At 37.2% G+C, this 19235-nt stretch overlaps 1 protein-coding gene across 1 annotated transcript; it reads left to right on the top strand.

Moving 5' to 3' along the window:
- The first annotated feature begins 1775 nt into the window (after nt 1-1775).
- On the top strand, nt 1776-18932 carry PDZK1IP1 (PDZK1 interacting protein 1). The gene is made up of 4 exons (XM_034415030.3): nt 1776-2079; nt 11343-11451; nt 13621-13728; nt 15487-18932. Exons 1-4 carry the CDS (start codon nt 2013-2015, stop codon nt 15644-15646), a joined length of 444 nt encoding a protein of 147 aa, XP_034270921.2. The 5' UTR covers nt 1776-2012; the 3' UTR covers nt 15647-18932.
- The last annotated feature ends 303 nt before the right edge of the window (nt 18933-19235 follow it).

Here is a 19235-nt window from a genome sequence, read left to right as displayed (position 1 = left end):
TCTATTCTACAGCAGTTTTAAATTTAAATTTGAGTGTAAGTACATGAATAGGCTGTTTAGTCCAGGTAAATTAAAGATGATTAAGCCCCACTAAAAGTAATGTTGCTGAAATGTGTCATGATTAATTTATGGTGTTGGATACAGAATGGAATTCTAAATATCAAATTAAAAGTCAATTATATTTCAGTTAAGTGTGTTTAGAATTTCAGCCATAACTAATGCCAACTTTAAGCACACTGATTTCCTTCATTGGGTTTAAATCATATTTATATATTTAGGAAATTTAGTTTTTATTGGCAATATTCAGATTGTTGAAATCCAATCAAAATAAATATCTGTAAATGCTGATCAAGAAGCTGTCTCCTCCCTCCCTCCCTCCCTTCATTTCTTTTTGAAATGTACATGATCCCCTTCAAAATGAAGTTTTCCTGCTATATAATATTGTAATTATCCTTTTTATTTCAACATCAGATAGGCACACTTCAGCTGAAAGTATGCTACCTTGTCTATTTATCAGTGTTTCTCAAACCTGGCAACTTTTAAGATGTGTGGACTTCAACTTCCAGAATTCCTAGTGGAACGGATAAGTTCATCTGTATCAAACCAGGCCTTGCTTGTTGCAGGTAACATAAACTAAAGCATAATTCTGTCACGTGGAATAATACAACTCAGAACTGGCCATGCATAGCTCCATTTGCCTGATTGACCCATTAGTTGGAGGAAAAATTAAATTTTCTTCTGTTGTTACAGCTGTCTTCCCAATCTCACATTCTCCAATCATGGTAAACCTTGGTTCTTTTATCTTCCTGCCCAACAGCAGGAACGCTGACTAGAATGAATGGTATTTATAGTCCATTTTGGAGACATCTGCCTTAAAGAAAATTGATTCTAGAGGGCTAACTACCAAGTTAATGGTCCCAATTTTTTGAGATTGAGTGACCAAAAACTTAATTGTATTATTAGAGGATATCTTTCAATGGTCTGAATGACAAAAAACTTCTATTCAACCATGGAGTTCTGTCTAATTTTTCCACATTGTTTTATGGACATAAAATGAGATGACATGTATGCCAATTATTTGAATGAACAAACATTCTGGAAAGGTATAATAGTGTTCATTTGTTTCTCTTTGCTAATATTTTTTAAAAAAAAAACCTTAACAATCCATGTTTGAGTAATGTTAGAGGTCTGTGTATGGGGGCAGGATTGTATGTTTCAATGTATGTTTATGTCCATTCTTCTGAATTTTTTACAGTACCTTCCCAATTTATATCATTGGTATTTAATGCCACATCCACCAATGCCAACATAATTAAGACACATTGAACAAACTTTCTCTTAGGCAGATCCTTTTCTTGTTCTCTGAACAAAATGGTGTCCTGCATCTATTTCCCAAAACTGAAAGAAAATTCTTGTCCATTTTCCTTCCTCGAAACAGATGAAAAAAGTTGAATGCCTGTCTGTGTATTCCGCTCTCTAGCTTTAGTGATAAATCAAAAAATATCTTGGACAGTTGCTGAAGTTCTTGTTTGTGGCAGATAATTCTTATTCCTCTTTAAAGATTTATTTTCATTGGTTCTCTGAGCTGTCCTATATATCAAAGCCATTGTAACAGCATGGAATTTTGGTTTCTCAGCCCTTCTTTGCCAAATATTTAAACATACTTCCGCCTTTTTTTCCCCCTCTGGACTCTCTCCAAGCCATGAATGAGCTGCCAAAAACTCAACCCACAAATCTCTCAGTTGTGCAGGAAGCAAGGAGGAGTGGTAAAAATCACTCTGTTTTCTCCTTAGGTAGCTAAAGTGTTCTGGAATGTTTGTGAGGGACAACCTCCAAATGATGGTGATAATTAAGCAGCCTAATCTAGGCGTGGCCTGCATAGAAACACCTTCAATCACCTGATTGCCCAAGGTGGCTTTCTTCCCTTTTTCAGGGAAGGAGTAACTTTACTTCTGTCACTACCAACGAATGTAAGTTATTGATCTGGCAAGTGGAGTCTGTATGCCACCAGCATGAAAACTTTTCTGTTTGTTACCTTTTGCCTTTTTGCTGCTTGGGATCCTGTGAACTGCCAAGAAGGTAATATATTCCATTTTAGATTTTTGCTTTGAGTTGGATAGGTTGCTTGCGTATGGCAGCTGATGTTTCCTTCTATAGGTTTCTTTTACATGCTCATTTTCTTCACACAGTTTCTTCTCTTCACCTCAGTTCCCTCTTGGTTTGTCTGTTGCCTTTCTGTTTTTAGCTGTAAGAAATTAGCACTTTGTGGAGTTAATATTACCAGGAATTCGTATACTGCTTGAAAGGATTATTTGAGCTTGAGTAAACAAATTACAGCACATTATAATGCCTGCTTTATTTCTTTCTCCATTGTTGATATGTTTTATCTGGCTTTTAAATCCAAGATTACTAGAATTGCTTTTCATGTTTTGAAAAAACAAAAGAGGAAACAGATCCTAAAAAATACGTGGATGTATAACATTGACAGATGCTAACTTGTACGTAGAGATACAAATTTTGAAATAATTTCTGTAGACATTCAATATATAGCAGCCATAACTTCTGGGTAGGCAGAGTTTAGGTGCATCTGTCTTGCAACTTGGAATAATAAAGGTTTCCATAATATAAAAGGAAATAATCTTACAACAGACAGAAAATATAAAGATATGCTTCAGGGAATGAGTTAAGTACATGTGAGATGACTTGTTGAAGCTAAACAAACCTATTTCCTGGCCCTGAGTCAACTCTGAGCCAAAGAAGGCTGGCACAGTAAACTCACATATGTAAATGAAGAGCGGGCATAAGCTAAAAATGTCATAAACTGGGAAAGTCCAGAGCAATCCTATGTGATGACTATCTGAAAATGATTGATTTGCATGCAATAATGACAGGATTTCCAAATGACACCGAGGCTTCTGGTGAAAGAAATCCTGTAACTAAAAGGAATTGCTTAAAGAAGGATGAGTTCAGACACTGATTTCTCATCCTACTAGGTGATGTAATTTAGCAGTAAAATTTACATGAATATTACATGCAATAAAAATGACAAGATTTCCCAGATTTTAGTTTCATAACTCTTTAACAATCTCTATCCGGACAGAACAAGATAGATAGGTCTTAGTAGTAGAAAACTTTGCAGCCAGGACTGAGATTATACCAGGTGGAAAGTGGCCATTACTCTTCTTCCCACTAATGTTACCCTGTTAGTTCCACTTATTGAAAAAAGCAAAGGGGATTTCTTCTTTTCAATATGACATGCAGCAGAAAAATAAAAAAGGGAAAGGGAAAAAGAGGGGGAAGGATGGAAAGAAGGAAGGAAGGAATGGAGGGAAGGAAAGAAAACATCTTTTGCTGTCTCAAAATCTTTTGTTGTCTCATGGTGACCAGAACTGGACACAAATGTAGTCTTACCAAAGCAATATATAGCAGTACTAATACTTTACTTGATCTTGATACTATTCTTCTGTTGATGCAGCCTAGGACTGCATTGGCTTTTTTGGCAGCTGCAGCACATTGCTGGTTCATACTCAAGTGGATGTCCATTAGAACTCCTAGAATTGTCTCACCGTTACTGTTGTTGAGCCACATACCACCTATTCCACACCTGTGCATTTGGTTTTTCTTCTCTAAGTGTAAAACCTTACTTTTCTCACCACTGAACTGGACTTTGTTGAATAGGGTCCAGCATTCAAGTCTATAAAGATCTTTTTGTATTTTGAGGCTATTTTTTAAAGTGTTGGCTATTCTTCCCAGCTTGGTGTTGTCTGCAAATTTGATAAGTTTCCCTTCTATTCCCTCATCTAAATAGTAAATGAAGATGTTGAAGAGTTCTGGACCTAAGACAGAACCCTGGGGTACCCTCCATGCTTCTCTCCATGTAGATATAGTTCCACTGAAGAACTACATGCTGAGTGCAGTTGACCAGTCAGTTATGAATCCATCTGGTGTTGATGTTGTCTATCCCACATTTTTCTGTCTTACAAAGTAGGCTGTGGACTACTTTGTTAAATGCCTTAGTGAAATCCAAGGATACTATGTCCACAGCAGTTTGCTGGTCCACTAATTTAGTTACTTTATCAAAGAATGCAATAAATTTCACAAGGCATAATCTGTTTTTGACAAACCCACATTGGCTTCTACTAATAGTTTTGCTTGTTTCTACGTATTCACAGATCTGTTGCTTCATTATCTTTTCTAGGATCTTCCCAGGTATCAATGTCAGGCTGATTGGTGGTCTGTAGTATCGTTTTTTAAAAAAAGGATTTGGAACCATATCTTTTTCAGTCCTCTATAATTCCCTGGGAATTCAGGATCTTTGAAAGATATGGCTCAATGGTTCTGAGATCACATCTGCCAGGTTCTTCACAATCTTGGGAGGTAATCTGTCTGGTCCTGGTGATTTCAATTTGTCTAGAGTGGATAGGTGTTATCTTACCATTTTCTTGCTTGTTTTGATTTGTATTCTTAATCTGTCTTTTATGGTGCTGCTTTTGGTAGGATGGACTATTTTCTACCCTTTTATGTAAAGACGGATGCAAGAAATGAATTAAGCAGTTCCATTTTCTTCCTGCTGCCTGTCACCTCCTTGTCATCTTCTTGACTTGTTTTCCCCATTAAGATTTCCATCCACAGAATCCTTCCCAAACTCTCTCTAAATTTGTTGAAATCAGCTCTCTTAAAGCCTAGATACTGATTTGACTTTGTTCTATTGCTCATGCCTGTGTTTTGTTGAATTCCAGTATGACATGGCCACTTCCCCCTCAAATTCCTGCAAGTTCAATCCCCTTCACATTTCATCTCTATTAGTAAGAATTAAGTCCAGTATAGCTGACACTCTAGTTCTCTCCTCTACCTTTTGGGTGAGAAAGTTGTCTGCTAGGGTAGTTAGGAACCTGTTCGATCTTCCATTTGATGCAGAGTTTGTCTCCCAGTTGATGTTAGTTAAAACTCTCCATTATTATTGTACTGAGCTTCCTGCACACCTTAGCTAACTGATTAACAAATCAGTTCACTACTTCCTCTGTTTGGTTGGGTGGTTTATAGTATACACTTATAGTATACACCTTTTATATTAATCCAAATTTTCCAAGATTTTCATCCTTGTTTTCTGTAGAGGTGTAATTATTTCTTATATATGTAATGCAATACTGCCTTCTCTTTTATTAGATCTGTTTCTTTTGAACAATTTAAATCACTCTAGCGGTATGTTTCAGTCATAGTTTTCATCTCACCAAGTTTCAGTATTGGCAATGATGTCATATCTGCCCTCATGTAATAGGACTTCAAATCCACCCTGTTTGTTCCTTATACTTTGAATGTTAGTGTATAGGCATCTGAGTCCTGTGTTTGCTTCCTATGTCTCCTATTTTATATTTAAGTTTCTCTTCTTTTTTACCACTTGGTTGATTGCCATGAGGTTTATGCTTTGGATTAGATCTTAAAATTTGGTTTCCCTCCCCTTCCAGTTTTAGTTTAAAGCACTCTGGATAAGCTGAGCCACTTGATTTTCAAAAACGTTCTTCCCTATTTTTGTAAAGTGTAGCCAATCCCCTGCCAGAAGTCCTTCGTGTAGGTATTGTAGACTGCGGTCTAGGAATCCAAAGTTCTCTAGATGCCACTTCAAAGTTCTCTGGAGTGCAAGGTGTTTATTAAGTTCACACAAATGAATGAGATTTCAAGATTGCTTAATCAAACAAGAATCTTTTTAAAAAGTTATCTAGAAAGTATTCTAAATAATAATTTCTCAGATAAACCCCAATCTGTCTATTTCCTATCCAAATATTTGTATAAGTCTTTTTAATGATACTTGAAAAACCAGAAGTTCTAATGACATTTTTTATGGTTCTTGACTTGTTCTGTAGAGTAGACTGGGAACTTACAAAACATAATAGAAGAAAGCAATATCTAAACCATTTTTGCTCTGTTGCCAAGAAACCTGTATGTTTTTATCCATAAAAACAGTTACCTGCAGTTCTTCTTGATTCAAAGGTGATCTTTATTTTCTTTTATACTTTAAATATATAATGGCCAGATGCAAAACAAGAAGGATTCCTGTATCTTTAATGGTGGAGTAAAAATTTCACTTCGTGGACTGAAGTCTGTCTTCTTTGGCATTTGACCACTAATGTAAAGTTTGATATGTCTTCTATAAAATCCTGCATATTGTACATGAATGGGTGTATTCCATCAACCTCTTGTTTATTGAATGGCTATAACAGGCAGCTTATGGGTCCTAAAATTGTCAGCATTAGACATTTTAATACTTCTCTTTTTGAAAAGTTTCTAAAGTTAACGATAGTTATTCACATTCATGAAAGTGAATGTAAGACCATATCTGAAGTCCCATTGCATATTAAGTCAGGAACCAAAGTTACAAACTATATATCAATATCACATTACACCTTAGCTCAGTGAATAAACAAGGTCATATATATTCGCATTTCAATGATTTTTTTTTTAGAATTATACTGCTGGGTTCTCATTGATTTAAACACAAAATATCTTCATTAACACACACACACACACACACACACACACACACACACACACACACACACAAAATAGCTGATAATTAATGGAAATTTGTACTAGTCCCTGAAAGTGAAAAATCCAATTTTAGACTTATTGGAGAAAAAAGAGAGCAATGTGATTCATAAAAAATGATCTTATGCATATTTACTCAAAAATAAGATTAATAGGACTTATTTTCTAATGAGTATTCTTAGGGCTCTGATCTGGCCATTGTATATGCAAATGAACTCTAAATAGGTTCATTTAGATTTATTAGGGTTTCATCTCAGGAAACTAGGTACAACATTACAGCCAAATTCATCATGTCGTAGTGTGTTCTGTGCATATTAATTCATAAGAAACAATAAATTCTGTGAGACTTACTGGAAAATGAGATGACAGCTGCAAAGTGGTGTCAACTGTGATCATGCTTTTAATTTTGTTTATTGATCATTGCTTAGCTGGTTTATGCTCTGTGCCAGAGGTGGGTTTCAGCAGGTTCTGACCAGTTCTGGAGAACCGGTAGCGGAAATTTTGAGTAGTTCGGAGAATTGGTAGTAAAAATTCTGACTGGCCCCGCCCCATCTATTATCTGCCTGCCAAGTTCCAGCTGATCAGGTTGAAATGGGGATTTTGCAGTAACCTTCCCCTGGAGTGGGGTGGGAATGGAGATTTTACAGTATTCTTCCCCTGCCATGCCACGCCCACCAAGCCACACCCACAGAACCGGTAGTAAAAAATTTTGAAACCCACCACTGCTCTGTGCATATCATAGCTTGTCCCAAAACGTATAGTATGATGCAGTGGTGAAATCTAAAATTTGTTACTACCGGTTCTGTGGGTGTGGCTTGGGGGGGGGCGTAATGGCCAATTTTTTTTAACTTTTAAAACCATTTTTTCTACAACCTCTTCGGTGAAGAGGTTGTAAAAAAATGCTTTCAAAAGGCTCTGACGATCCCAGCTGAGTTGCCTGATCGGCAGAGACTTTTTAAAAAAGCCTCTGGTTTTAAATGCCTCTGACGATCCAAGCTGAGTTTTTTAAAAAGCCTCTGCTGATCAGGCAACTGATGCAAAATGTACAATTTCATATAAATATGATTTGCATCAAAATTCTAGGAGTTCAGTTTCCACAATTCCATTTCTTAAGTTTATCATCAACAGATTGCTTAGAATATTTTCTTAACCCTCATTATTGGTGGGTTCCTTTTTGAACCTATATGGTAATGTGTAACTCTTAACCAGGAGTTAAAGTGTTATACATTTAAAATGGTAGAGTTTCACATGTAAAAAAGTAACTCAGCATTGTGGAAAAAACTAAGTAGACTGGCTTTGTGAGCCCATGGGAATGTTTCAGAATGGTTTTGCAATCCTATTCATGTTTATTTGGAAGTAAATCTCAGTAGGGTCAGTGAAATTTCTGAATTAGTGAATACACTAATTCTAATTATTAAGCACTCTTAATAATTAGATAGCCCTGTATTCAGAATCTTATGAAACTTGATGTTCATTAGTATATATGAGTTTTTCTTTTCTTTTTTACTATCTGTGTTCTGGTATTTTATGTATGGTATATTAGCTCAAAGGAATATAACAGGCAAATTTTATTGAGATTGTTCTTATTCTTATTGTTATTCTTTGTTGAATTTATATTGCTGCCTATTCACCCAGGGTGACTCAGGGCTAGAAACAACTGCAGGATAGGATAGGATAGGATACCTGGAAGTCTTCTAGTCCAACCTCCTGTTCAGGCAGGAAACCCTATACCAGTGATGGCTAACCGTTTTGCCATCGCGTGCCAGGAAAGGGGGGGCGGCAGAGGTTCGCGTGCATGTGTGCCCACACCCATAATTCTATGCACCCTGCCCCGCGCATGCGACCCCCCTCCCCCCCGCTCCTAGGACACGATGGCCGGGTAGGCCCGTTTTTCTTTCTCACCTGGCTGCAGATCCTCTCTATGCATCTGGGGAGTGCGAAAACAGCCTTCCCCACCCCCTCGGAGGCCGAAATGGCCCGTTTCCCAACTTCTGGTTGGACAGAAAGTGACTTTTTTGCTGTCCCCAGCCTCCAGAGACTCCAACACATGCGCACCGGAGCTGAGCTGGCGTGCCAGGCGACATGACTCCACGTGCCACCTGTGGCACGCGTGCCATAGGTTCGCCATCATGGCCCTATACCATTTCAGACAAATGGTTGTCCAATTTCTTCTTAAAACTTCCATTCACAACTTCTGGAGGTGATTTGTTCCATTGATTAATTGTTCTCACTGTCAGGAAATTTCCCCTTAGTTCTAGGTTGCTTCTCTCCTTGATTAGTTTCCATCCATTGTTTCTTGTCCTGCCCTCAGGTGCTTTGGAGAATAGCTTGACTCCCTCTTCTTTGTGGCAACCCCTGAGATATTGGAATGCTGCTATCATGTCACCCTTAGTCCTTTTTTTCATTAAACTAGACATACCCAATTCCAGCAACTGTACTTTATAGATTTTAGCTTCTAGTCCCGTAATCATATTTGTTGCTCTTCTCTGCACTTTTTCTAGAGTCTCAACATCAATCAATCAATCAATCAATCAATCAATCAATCAATCAGGTAGATGAAACTTTACTATTGGAACAGTATGCCAAGCAAAGTTTCATTCTTGTGCCACACTTGAAGACATGAGAGTAGCTTTATCAAGAGTTGGCAGAACTTGCTTCCTTTCAGGTGTAGTTTATTAAAGCAAACATTTTTGTTCTCCAGATACCTCTGATTTGGTACATCTTTTCTCTATTTGTTCTTTGGTTGTTTTACATTACCTAGATGTTACTGAACAATCTCCTAGAATTGTCTGAGACTGGATGCAGAATGATTGATGGAGAATAAAATAGATGACTTTTCAATTTGTTTAAAGTTTATAATTCTACAAATGAAGACTACATTTAAGGACTCTGAGCTCTTTTTCCTTTCACAGTTGTGCACAAGGATGACTTTTCAAAGCCATGAAGGGAAGAAAAAAACACGATTTTATCTGAAAATCCATTTATCTGCTTAATTACTAATGGTACATTACGTTCTGAGCTTTTTAGTATCTGGCTGTTCCAGGGCTTTCATGTCTAGTCTTACCTCTTCTGAATCGGATCTCACCAAATTGAACTAAAGTCTAATCCCCTATTTTTAACAATGTAAAAAAAAAAAGTAAAATACAATTCTATTTTTAAAAATAAAGGCAAGATCCAAAATAAAGAGGGAACTTTGGACTGTTTTCCATTGGTTATTCAAGTCTAGCATTAACTATGACAGAACAATCTGCTTCTGTATTAACTGAGGTAGAGCTTTTATTTGCTTTTAGAATTCCTCCAAAGTTTCAGGATTACTGAGGATTACCCAGAATGACACTACTGATAATAGGAAAGAATTACTAGTTTGCACTTTTCTTCTTCATCTTCCGACAATTCTCTCAATTTTCTTAAAACTGCACGCAGGGGAAGCTGATTCTGCTTTAGCTCCTCAGAGATTTGACCGTAGTTCTGAAGAGAGCCTGTGTGAATTGCTCAGTATACATAGTTTAGAAAATTGGAGTGCTTAACCAAGTAAATATATTCAAAAGCTATAAAAAGCACATCTACAGCTAGAATGTTTAGGGGTGTCCAACCTTGGGATTTTAAGACTTAGGAACTTCAATTCCCACAATTCCATGGCTGCCTGTGGAATTCTGGGAGTTGAAGTTCACAAGTCTTAAAGTTGCCAGGGTTGGACATCCCTAGTTTAGATTTAAAAAATCTTAGTTAGGGCTTTATACAAAATTGAAATCCAGGCACAAAGGATTTTAAATTCAAAAGGAGCAGGGAGTGAATGGATATCCTTATTTCACCAACACTCGGCAATAATGAAAAAGCTACAGATGCCAACAGAACATCGAATTTTTTTTTTTTTTTGAAAAAAGATGCATACATTTTTGTCTTAGAGAAGACAAAAATTAAGACTGAGAGTACTAGAGTCCCTTTTGGCAAATCAGGTCTGCTTTCCAAATTATCATAATCACTTTTGAAACTGCCTAATTATTTTGAGATCATCCCTGACTGCTCTTTAGAAGGCCAAATCCTGAAGATGAAACTCAAATACTTTGGCCACTTAATGAGAAAGAAGGACTCACTGGAGAAGAGTCTAATGCTGGGAACCATTGAGGGCAGAAGAAGAAGGGGACAACAGAGAATGAGGTGGCTGGATGGAGTCACTGAAGCAGTAGGCGTGAGCTTAAATGGACACCGGGGGATGGTAGAGGACAGGAAGGCCTGGAGGAACTTTGTCCATGGGGTCATGATGGGTCGGACACGACTTTTTGACTAGCAACAACAAAAATGACAATTATTTTGAGAGATTGCAGTATTGGGGAAGACAGATTTAGTTTATTTTCAAGGTGCGGCAAACGTTGGGTGTTTTTCCAAGATAGATTGGCAGCAAAACACAACTGGGCTGGGTCAATTAATCACAATATTGCAAAACAATCCAATCATTTTCTTCAGAAAGATTTGTCAAAAATTTGCTCGATAGGTTTCAACCTGCCATCTACAATAAAAACATTGTTTTTGACAGGCAAGTCAAGAAAAGAGATTACTTTCCTGACTTCCATTTATTCATTGGTTTAGCTAGGGCTTTGCCCAAAGGGCACAAGAAAAATGGCAGACAAGCTACTGGCAAGGCAAGCTACTGTATATAAATAGGAAGCAAACCCCACACTCACTAGCACTGATGTTGTTACCTGGTTGGGTAATGAAACAACTGCAAGCAAACAACCAAGCTCAGACACACTACAAAATACGTGTTACCATAATCTTGAATTAATTCCTTTTCTTCACAGTTAACAGGCCGCTTGAGCCATGGCTACAAGGTGTAATTGCTGTTTCAGGGTTTTTGGTTTTGGCAATGTTTTGCTTTATCATCAACAAATTATGTTGCAAGGATGAAAAGTAAGTGCTGATTTTTCTTTCCCTTGTTACATATGGCATTTCATTTGGTTATATCTGTGATTGGACTCCTCATTTTCCTAAAGTAAATTGGCTGTAGAAGGCCATTAAACTGAAGTCAAGGTACAAAGTCCCAATGGTGCTTTTTCCAAAAGGCAACTGGACTTTCTTGGTTTTTTTTTTTCCTTTGAAAATGTTTTGCTTCTCATCTAAGAAGCTTCTTCATCTTCTTGTTGGATGAGAAGTGAAATGTTTTCAAAGGGAAAAAATTGAAAAAGTCCAGTTGCTTTTTGGAAAAACCACCTTTGGAACAACCATGGCCTTGATGATTGAGAATCTCTTATAACATGAATAAAAGATCAAAGATCTTCTTTAGAGTTTTCTCAAAGTGGTTCATCCTCAACCTTGTATTTATATTACTCTGCTGGAAATGAAAAAAAAAAAAGCAGATTTCTCAATATTTTATCCTGTGTGATTGAAATTAGAAAAACAATTTCCCAATTATTTAAGAGTAGTAAGAGTAAACTGGTTCCATGGCCTGGGATGGATTCCTTTCTCCTCTTCTCATCATTTCCTCCTAATAGAAAGGGAGATCTCCCAGTGCCACACCTGATTTAGCTATGGATGTAAGATCTGAGTACCAAAAATCCAAATGGATTTGTTATCACATGCTAGTAAAGACTTAGATTCAATATATAGTTATAATAGTTGTTTAGAATTTTGCAGTCTAAATCTGGTATAGTTCGAATGTTGTCCTCACGGTATTGGGTTATGCAACTGAGCCCTTTCTTCTAGCAATCAGATAAATACAAATTGCGTACCAAATCTTGTGGAGACATGATGGCTTCACGTACAAAATCTATATGCAGATTAACAAATTAATTAACACAGACGATCTGAAGTGCACACTGCCTTAGCAAATGTTGGCTCTTTGAATTTTAACCCACGGTGTCCCATTTTTATTAGATAGAATGGTGGGCTACCTAACAGCAAACTTTTCAGCATACCTGAAGAGTTTGCATAACAGAAAATTTCTCTGTTGATTCAGACAGTTAAAGCCATCATGAAACAATGTGTGTACGATATTATATACTTCATGAAATAAATGCTTTCTTGGGCCTGCTTTTAGGAAATACTGTCCACATTTCTTTCCCTGCCAGGAAGTCCCTTAATCCAGGTTGAGGAACTAAAGCAGAGGTCTTCAAATTTGGCAGCTTTAAGACTTGTGGACTTCAACTCCCAGAATTCAGCTATGCTGGCTGGAGAATTCTGGGAGTTGAAGTCCACAAGTCTTAAAGCTGCCAAGTTTGAAGACCTCTGAACTAAAGAGACAATTTAGAGTGTTGACTCCAATCCACTGCCCATTTTTAAACCATTCAGACTGAATTTGCTTTCCTGCATCTAAAATACATTATTCCACATCCTGTACTTTGGAATGACAAAAAATAGTTTTTGACCTTCTCTATGGCGTTCTTTCAAGTATTTGCTATAATATCCCTTCCCATACATTCTGTTCCTTCTATTTTTCTTCATAGTATCCCTATCGCCCTCACTGCCCTTCTCTAATTTAGGTTTCAGATTCTCTGAACTCTTCTGAAAGTGTGATGCCCAGAAATGGCATTTCTGGGCATCAAGTTGTCAAAATTGGCTCTATCCAAAGCAGTATCTGAGCTAATTCTCCTGTTGCTGCTATTCTTGGTGATTAAGTCGTAGCGACTGAATAAATGAACTTTTCAGAAGTGATTTGCCAGGCTATCCCTCTGTTGCAGTAAAATAAAGCATTAACATCAAACCACAACTTTTTGCTTTTCCATAATAATATAAAGTATCCATTTCTATAAACCCATATCTATCTAATCGATAAAACCCAAAATCAAAGTTTCATTTTTTTCCGCACCCCAAGCACAAAGTTCAGAAGCTGTCTCCGTGTGGCAACAAAGCAAACTTATATTCTTTTCTTTAATCAAAACTGTCAATTTAGCCATTTCTGCCAACTCCATCAGCTTCTGTAGCCCTTCGTCCATGGTGGGAATCGAAATGTCTTTCCATTTTTCGTGTGTATACTAGTCTTGCTGCTGTTAACATATATAAGATCAAAGTTCCATTTTTTTTCCTCCCAAATCTTTTCCCATCCTTTTTGTCTCATTATGCTCCTTCTAATTGCTTCTGCAGGAAATCCAAAGGAGATAAACAAGTGTCCTTCATGCATAGAAATACAGACGACTCCATCTTTCCTAATGGAATGGAAGGAACATATTCAGTACCTGCAGCAGACTTCAGGTTGTTTTCTAAACTATTAAAAAGTATAACTGACAGCACCTTTCCAGAAATACCTGCAGAAGTAAATCTCATTGTGTTCAATGGGGCTTATTCTAAAGAAAGTGAATGCCAGATAGTCAGCCTACTTCTGAAAACAAAGTTCCTTTCTGATTTGGTTGTGACGACTTAGCCTTCATTTATCATTTTCTCTCTGTTTTACTGCCAGTTAACTATATATATCATAACAGGGTCTGACAATGTTTGTTTATTTATTTTATTTTATTTATTTAGTTTGTCAAGCATGTATGAGAAAACAAGTCTAAGTATGATCATAACATATAAACATATAAGTATAAACAGATATAAATCTATTACATAAATTACATAAGAAATGAGTACGAATAAATGGGAACAGTAGGACAGGGATGGTAGGCACGCTAGTGCACTTATGCATGCCCCTTATGTGATCAATAATGTGATCAGTAATGACCGATAAATGAAAACTCTCACATTTTTTTACTTAATTGTTTCTTTTAGCTGTTAATTTGACTATGTGTATAACCAGCAATCCTGAAAGGCTTCACTTCTGACATCTATAGGAAAAAGAAATTGATTTATGGATATTTTAACCATCTTGGGACATTTGGGAACATCAAAATACCATTCAGACAACCTTTTGTCTAAAATGGTATAGGTAGGGGTTGAGCAGGGGATTGGACTAGAAGATCTCTAAGGTCCCTTCCAATTTTGTTATTTTGTTATTTAGAACACGGAGTTGGTCTTTTTCCAAGGCAACAATTCTACTAGGTTAACCATGTACAGGTATTAACCCTGTGAGGAAGTCCATATAAGAAGTACAACCAGGAATACTAATCCTCATTGCAACATTGCATTAAACAGACTCTTGCAAGACTGAAAGTGTTTCTCCTTACCTTTTATGCTCCAGAAAATTAGAGACAGTCCCTTGTGAATCCTTTCCCACGCCCTCCTTCCAGGGGTAGGCTTCAAAAATTTTAGCAAGAGGTTCTCTTCCCAGTTGCTGGGTGGGCGTGGCCATGGTAGGTATGGCCTAGCCAACCTCCAGCACCATGGTGATGGGGGGGGGCGTTTTTGCCCTTCCTGGGCTCTGGTGGCTTTCCTTGAGCCTCCAGGAGGGCAAAAATGGCCTTCCCACACTCCGGAGACCCTCCCGAACTTCCGGTAGGCCTGTTTTTCACCCTGCCCAAGCCTCTGCGCTTACCTGCATCCAAAACGGGCTGCATGGGGACTCCTGGGAGGGGAGGGGTGGGTGGGGCCAGCCAGGAGTGGGATTTGGGGGTTCTCCGAACTGCACAAAATCTTCGCTAGAGGTTCTCCTGAACCTCTGCGAAACCCCAGCAGCCCACCCCTGCCTCCTTCCATCTATGGGCTGAGTCCAGTCTCTGGCTCTCTCTCCTGTCCCCCAAGGTCATTCCCACATATCATTACACCAGAAGCAACAAGTGGTTATATCAGTGACTAAAAATAAAGTATGACTTTTACCAGATAATGGATTAAGGGCATTTGTCACCCATTCCCAAGACTGCAAATACCAATCCTGTCCATCTTTTACTTCCACCCAATCACTGCTCTTTCAAGGAAGGGAGAGATCATGATCAGGACCCTACCATGAATATCAATGCAGCGATCTCTAAAATTGGGAGAAGAAATTGGAGGGAGATCTATGCCTGGTATCCTTGAAATTAGGAGGAGTGCCAATATAATACATAAATAATACATATTCTTTTTCTAATATTTCAGCTGTGAAGAAGCCCCTCATGTCTATGAAAACAAAGTTGAGTTTGAATGTGACACCAGTACTGGACATCATACTGAACATCATGTAAATGTTGACTTTCCGTGTAACACCGTGACTGAATGTCACACCGAAAGTCATGCAGACGTTACCACATGTATGTAACATCATTTTGTTATTTATTCTTAGATTTTAAAACCTCCCTGTAATATAGATTCCTTACAAGATAAGCCCACATCATTTATTATGTATGATTTTAATCAATTTATTCAAAGACCAACTATGTAGGGGAGGCATATTAACATTTTTGCAGTGGATTTATTTGTCTAAGTTCTGCACATTTCTGACAGGTAGAATTAATTGGCACATAGTATTCCTTAATATATTTTCTTCCACAAAGGGAACTCACTAACCTATTTTATTCTATTTTACTTTTCTTGTTGAATCTTTATAAGCTTAGTGCTACAGATGGTCCACAGCTCCCTTTCAGGACCTCTGCAACTCAGTGTTAAGTTCCTGTTCGTTATCAAGGAATTTCTTGGTTGGAAATTATTTTTCTTCATGGTAAAAGATTGTTTATATTTTTTTCAAACACCCTGTAGGAGCACATGGATAGTGTTGTTAATAAAACTGAAGGAATGGTGGTAGTCTTCCACCAATTGCTTCAATTTTTTTTTTATTCTTATAGAGTCACCATAAAAACATATGTTTTTGGATGAGGCAGGAATGATTTCTGTATAAAATTTTCACGCATGAATTTTCAGTTTTCCTTTTCTTACCTGCATTAAACAAATGGAAAAACTCATTATCTATGAGCATATATAATTGGTTGTTACTTTTCTAATAAAATTTGTGAATAAAAAAAGGTGCTACCAGACTCCTGATTTTTTCCCCCCGCTACCATAGACTAACATGGTTCTTCTCCTACAAAATTAACTTTTCAGAATTCTTGGAGAATCTCAAATGTGTGGGTATGATTATCGGTTGCCTATTCGATGGTAGACTGAAACTAGAGAATGTTTTTGATTACCACTTCCACAGTCCCTTGCCATGGGTCATATGGGTTGAAATGGTTAGAATGCAATATTGCAAGCTAACACTGCTCACATCCTGGAGTTTGAACCTGATGGGCTCAAGGTTGACTCATCCTTCCATTCTTCTGAGCTCAGTAAAATGAGGGTCCATCTTGTTGGGAGTAATATGTTGACATTATAAACTGCCCAGAAAGTGCTGAAAAGCATTAGGGGGTCATATATAAGTCTAAGTACTAATGCTAGTGATACAATTTGAAGCTCAATGATATCTGGACAGTATTCAGGTTATCAATCCCTGACTATGCTATAATTGGATCTTTCAAAGGCCTTTGATAAGACAGCCTCCCTGAAGGTTCTTAGTAAACCTAGGGTTTATGAGATAAAGACAATCTCTTTGCCAATCAGCAATATTATGCTCTTAAAGGATGTAAATGGACACTTCCCATAATGATATAAACAGTGTAGTTCCCCAAGAAAGTAAAAATATGTAGCTTATTTCTATATGATTTAGAGTTGGGAGCTCAGTTGTCTTGTCATATCTTATAAATGAGTCTAATATGAAGTCTAATTTGGTTGGATTTAATTTTGAAAGATTAGAGAGTCATTGTGTGTGAGTTAGACAGCTATAGAAATTTATTTAATAAGTTTATTTTTCACATTTTTGAACTGCCCATCTCACCGCCCCCCAGAGAGGGACTCTGAATCATGTACAAAGTTAAAAAATTTAGAGTGAGACAAGGATGATAAAAACAATGCTAAATTAATCAAAAGAAGAGGGGAGGGCTCTCAGGATATGATGGTCATAAATGTGAGGATTGGCAACAAAGTTTCCCCCCCACACACCATTGTATCTTCAAATGGTCTCTAAACAAGACAGTCAGTAAGCAAGGACTGTATAAGGCAGGGGTCTCCAACCTTGGCATCTTTAAGCCTTGTGGACTTCAACTCCCAGAACTCTGGGAGTTGAAGTCCACTCTGATGCATAGGGTTGCCAGGTGTCCACTATTTGAGCGGACAGTCCACTTTTTTCACATTATGTTCACTATTTTTTTTCACAAAATAGTGGACATTTTTTTCATTCAAAACTTTGTATATTTTTAAATATTTCTCAACGTTGTACTGAAATTAAAGAATTATTCCTTAAACACAAAGAATTGATCAAAGCTGTGCAGTCAAATAAAAAATACACACGACAGCAAAGTAAAATGTAATTTAATATTTTACATATTATTATAATATATTTGATGTTTTGAATTTTAAGTAAAGTTTTGAAGTGATTATTTTAATACATGTTAAAATGTTTGTAAGAAAATATATAATTTAATTGTAATTTTTAAATTTTTTTTACTACTTAAGCCCCCCCCCCCCCCCCGCTTGTCCGCTATTTTTTGGAAGCAGACCTGGCAACCCTAAGTCCACAAGTCTTAAAGTTGCCAAGGTTGGAGATTCCTAGGATAAGGAACATATGAGCAGTGGTAGCGCAGTGGTTAGAATGCAGTACTGCAGGCTACTTCTGCTGACTGCTGGCTGCAGTTTGGCAATTTGATTCTCACCAGCTCAAGATTGACTCCACCTTACATCCTTCCAAGGTCACTAAAATGAAGACCCAGATTGTTGAGGACAATATGCTGACTCTGTAAACCGCTTAGAGAGGGCTGTAAAGCACTGTGAAATGGTATATAAGTCTAAGTGCTACTGCTATAAGACTATCTTCTCTGCAACCATATAGCATTCAGCATGTTTAAAAGATTGGATGTGCTTCCCCCTAGAGGGCAGCAATGAGTATGAAATCACAATAGCTTAAAAGAAGAAATAGTTTATAAAGGCATTAGTTTGAAATCCAGACCATGTCAATTACCATTTGTATGCAAAGAAGTCAGTGAGAGCCTAGTTTGTTTTTCAAATGTGAGTGTTTTTTTAAAAAATCAAATACATATTTCTACAGCTTAATTTGCTTGTTCATGTCTTTCTGTCAATAACACTGTTCCTCTTCTCTTATGTTGGAAAAGATATTTTAGCTATATCTTATAGTGCTCAGAGAAAACTATGAATTTAGGCCCTTCAAGTAATCAAAGTATTACTTTCATACCTCAGGATCAATCAAAATTTGGAGTTGGGGTATATCTTCCTTCACTGCAAGAAACTGTGCACTTTGTGTCAGGGTAGTGGTGCTTGTGTAATGGAATTTTTTCTCTTGGAAAAAAAAAGCTACTTATCTATAGGTAGGTTTATTTGTTACTATCTAGAAAACAGCCTATCCACCTGTACAATGACTGTGGCAAATCTAATAGCTAGAAACAGGATATCAACCTAAATATTGTTCAAAGATTTTCAGTGTTAGGAAGGAATATTGTATTAGGAATGTGTGCTACTTGAGTTTCTTATAAAGTAATAAAGGCAGGATAAAAATAAAAAAATAGAGATAGATGATAGATAGATAGATAGATAGATAGATAGATAGATAGATAGATAGATAGATAGATAGATAGATACATGCATACATACATACATACATACATACATAGACAGACAGAGAGACAGAGAGACAGAGAGACAGATATATACATGACAGATGATAGATATATCCGCTGGCCAATGCATTATAAAAAAGCAAACTAAGGGATTTTAAATATGCAGTCACTTTAAAATGCAGGATGCAGTCAGGAAGAAACATAAAAGGCAATCTTGTGTACAAATCTTCATGTAAGAGTTGTGTTCAT

Source organism: Pantherophis guttatus, chromosome 3 (genome assembly GCF_059756535.1).
Source record: "Pantherophis guttatus breed Tessera chromosome 3, ASM5975653v1, whole genome shotgun sequence".
Lineage (NCBI taxonomy): Eukaryota > Metazoa > Chordata > Lepidosauria > Squamata > Colubridae > Pantherophis > Pantherophis guttatus.
The sequence above is the reverse complement of the archived record's forward strand: the minus strand, read 5'-3'. Positions and strand labels throughout refer to the sequence as shown.